This window comes from Prunus mume, linkage group LG1 (assembly GCF_029339155.1).
Source record: "Prunus mume cultivar Tortuosa linkage group LG1, ASM2933915v1, whole genome shotgun sequence".
NCBI lineage: Eukaryota > Viridiplantae > Streptophyta > Magnoliopsida > Rosales > Rosaceae > Prunus > Prunus mume.
Window position 1 is genome coordinate 31,284,474 of NC_142698.1, and position 3,450 is coordinate 31,287,923.

Sequence of the window (3,450 nt, forward strand, 5' to 3'; positions counted from 1 at the left end):
CCAAATTAATTGTTTAAGTAAACAAAGTTGTGAGGTAAATTATTTGTAATTTTCGTTTTATTAATTTCTATGTCACATTAATTTTTATTTAAATATTTCTTGCAATTTATATATTTTGTTAATATTTCTTGTATTTCCAATATTAATATGAATGTTTCTTGCAATATATATATTTTGTTTTGCATTTCTAATAATTGTTAATGAATAGTATTGACACGTATGAACCCAAAAATCTTATTCGAAAATATTATCCAAATCAATTGTTTAAGTAAACAAAATTATGAAAAAACAAAAAATGAATAGTATTTGCCATAGTAACCCTAAACTGTTGGAAACACATTTTTTGTGAAATTTAGCATTACTATTCATAATAATAGAATTACCCTAGTGTGCTAACTGGTAAAAGTGCTCTAAGCAGATGGTTTAAAGAGCCCATTGTTGATGCTCTTGGTAAGGAGTTTCAGATTCCATTCTGTCGGTATCTCCTTCAGCTGTTCTTCTATTAATAACGACTTTCCACTTCCCTATGACTTTGTATCTCTCTCTCTGTAATGGCCGCCCTTTTCAGGCCGTTTTCACCTCCACCAGCAGCAAAAGCTAGTCAGTTCAATTTCTCTGATTCATCAAACCCTCCGTTTTCTTTTCCAAAAACCCATCACCCATCTTCAAGAAAATCTTTCTCCAAAATCCAAAGCAGCAAGTTTGGCAATTTCCTTGACTTGAAACCCGAATCAAAACCCGAGTTCTTCGATTTCGACCTCCCCAAATTCGACCCATCAAGCCGTTCTCGCTTGGATGTGATTATAATCGGCACAGGGCCTGCTGGGCTTCGTCTTGCAGAGCAGGTTTCAAGCTATGGCATTAAGGTATGTTGTGTTGATCCTTCACCCCTTTCTATGTGGCCAAATAACTATGGTGTCTGGGTCGATGAGTTTGAAAGCTTGAACCTTGAAAATTGCTTAGACAAAACATGGCCTATGGCTTGCGTTCATGTTGATGATAATAAGACTAAGTATTTGGACCGTCCTTATGGTAGAGTCAGTAGGAAGAAACTCAAGACTCTGTTCTTGGAGAGATGTCTCTCCAATGGGGTTCAATTTCACAGGGCCAAGGTGTGGAAAATCCAGCACCAAGAGTTTGAGTCTTCGATTTTGTGTGACGATGGGAATGAGCTCAAGGCAAGCTTGGTTGTTGATGCTAGTGGGTTTGCTAGCAGTTTTATAGAGTATGAGAAGCCAAGGAACCATGGGTATCAGATTGCTCATGGTATTTTGGCTGAAGTGGAAGAACACCCCTTTGATTTGGATAAGATGCTTCTGATGGATTGGAGAAATTCCCATCTTGGAAATGAACCTTATTTGCGTACTAGTAATTCTAAATTTCCGACGTTTCTCTACGCTATGCCATTTGATTCAAACTTGGTATTCTTAGAAGAAACTTCACTTGTTAGTAGGCCAGTGTTATCTTATATAGAGGTTAAGAAACGAATGGTTGCGAGGCTAAGGCATTTGGGAATTAGAGTGAAGAGGATAATTGAAGATGAGAAGTGTTTGATCCCAATGGGAGGCCCTCTTCCTCGGATCCCCCAAAGTGTGATGGCAATTGGAGGGACTTCTGGGGTCGTCCACCCTTCAACTGGGTACATGGTGGCTCGGACCATGGCTCTAGCCCCGATATTGGCTGAGGCCATTGCAGAGTGCCTTGGCTCAACCCGAATGATTAGAGGGCAGCCACTTTATCATAAAGCATGGAATGGCTTGTGGCCAATTGAAAGGAGATGTGTACGGGAGTTTTACTCTTTTGGTATGGAGACTTTGTTAAAGCTTGATCTGGATGGGAGTAGAAGGTTCTTTGATGCTTTCTTTGACTTGGATCCTTATTACTGGCACGGGTTTCTCTCCTCAAGGTTGTCTCTTAGAGAGCTTGCTTTGTTGAGTTTATCGCTGTTTGGCCGTGCCTCTTTCCCATCTAGGTTCGATATTGTTACAAAGTGTCCTTTGCCTTTGGTTAAACTGATGGGTAATCTAGCACTTGAAGCTGCATAATACTGTAACACTTGGAAACAATTGCTTTTTGTTTCATTCTGTAATGTTGTTCGTGTTGTTAGCTTGGACTATACACATTGGTCCATTCCTTATACAGTATACTTTACCAGAATATTAGAGCTCTAGGTTCAAGTGCTCCTTGTTAAATGATTGGATTAGAACCTCATCTCACATTCCCTTAGTTTTCTGTTTACATCTCATATTCCCTTAGGTATCTGTTTCTGATGTGTAAAACATGACGGCATGCAAGGGAGTGCATTTCTAGTACATCTACTAGTGGTCCTGAGTCTGCTTAAGCTTCTAAAGTATAGCGGTACCGAATTTTTTTTTTTTGCAACAGCATTCTCCACGAAATAACTATTTGTATGTTTGCATTCGCACCCCAATTGAGAAAATTTGACCTGCTACATATTCATTGCCCCAAAAACTTGTTAAAATAGCAACACAACCATGGTTTCCGTTTAAGAGAAACTGAATATGAAGGAAACATTGCAGCAACTCACAAACTTTGATGGTTTCAAAAACAAACCTTACTACTGGAGATGAAAGAGATTTACCATTGAATTTCAGTGGTTATGGAAGGGGGAGAAGGGGTGGAGGACCTGGAAATGGCTGATCAGTTGGTGTGAAAGGTTTTTCAAATGTGTAGTTGACTTCGTGAGTGGATTGATTTTATTTGGTGGTGGAGAAGTTGGAGTTTGAGTGGCCTCTGAGTTGGTGGACAATTGAGAGGTTTTCTTGGGTTGGAGGAGATGGTGTGAGTGCTGGAACAAGAAAACGAATAACAAAACATAGGTTCAATTAGGCTCTCTAACCATGTGAGTTTGGTCATTTATCTTTTAAAGATTAACAAAAACAACCATAATGTTGGACATCATTACAGCATTGACCCCCTCTGGTCTAACCGTCAAGTCAACCGTTGTTTACTATAGCGTTTCACAAATCGTGAAGTCTCTCTGTCCAAATCAAACACCAGACAACTCAAAGACTTCTTGTTCTTCATCGAGTTCGAGACAATCACCAACGCACGTGCCAATTCATCCACCAACAAAGTCAAAGATCACTAACCATGTGACATTACTCGTGGTCCTGTTTGATTCAAGATCAATCCTTGATCACCGTTGACAAAACCTAATTGCGATTCAATTTCAAAATGTTGATCACCCTGGAATCCAATTTTACTGTGGAGATCGAATTGTGTGCAGAACATATGTTTTTCTTTATTAGGTTTTTGCTTATCTTTTTTTTCTGCTTAAAATACCTATATTTACGTACCTAGGAACATAAAAGACCTCCCGGGAAAAATTATTTATATAAATAATTTTTTTTTTTTTGGAACAAATAATGAGAAGACAAACATAGTCCCTCCGATGAAAATGAAATTTTGATGATGTCAATTAAGCGG

At 38.7% G+C, this 3,450-nt stretch overlaps 1 protein-coding gene across 1 annotated transcript; it reads left to right on the forward strand.

The window, feature by feature from the left end:
- The first annotated feature begins 463 nt into the window (after nt 1-463).
- On the forward strand, nt 464-2,382 carry LOC103328479 (capsanthin/capsorubin synthase, chromoplastic-like). The gene has a single exon (XM_089053724.1). The coding sequence runs from the start codon at nt 552-554 to the stop codon at nt 2,043-2,045; it is 1,494 nt and encodes a 497-aa protein (XP_088909850.1). The 5' UTR covers nt 464-551; the 3' UTR covers nt 2,046-2,382.
- The last annotated feature ends 1,068 nt before the right edge of the window (nt 2,383-3,450 follow it).

Bases quoted from the DNA above. Each gene is read 5' to 3' on its own strand.
- LOC103328479 (XM_089053724.1), top strand. From the start codon at position 552: ATGGCCGCCCTTTTCAGGCCGTTTTCACCTCCACCAGCAGCAAAAGCT.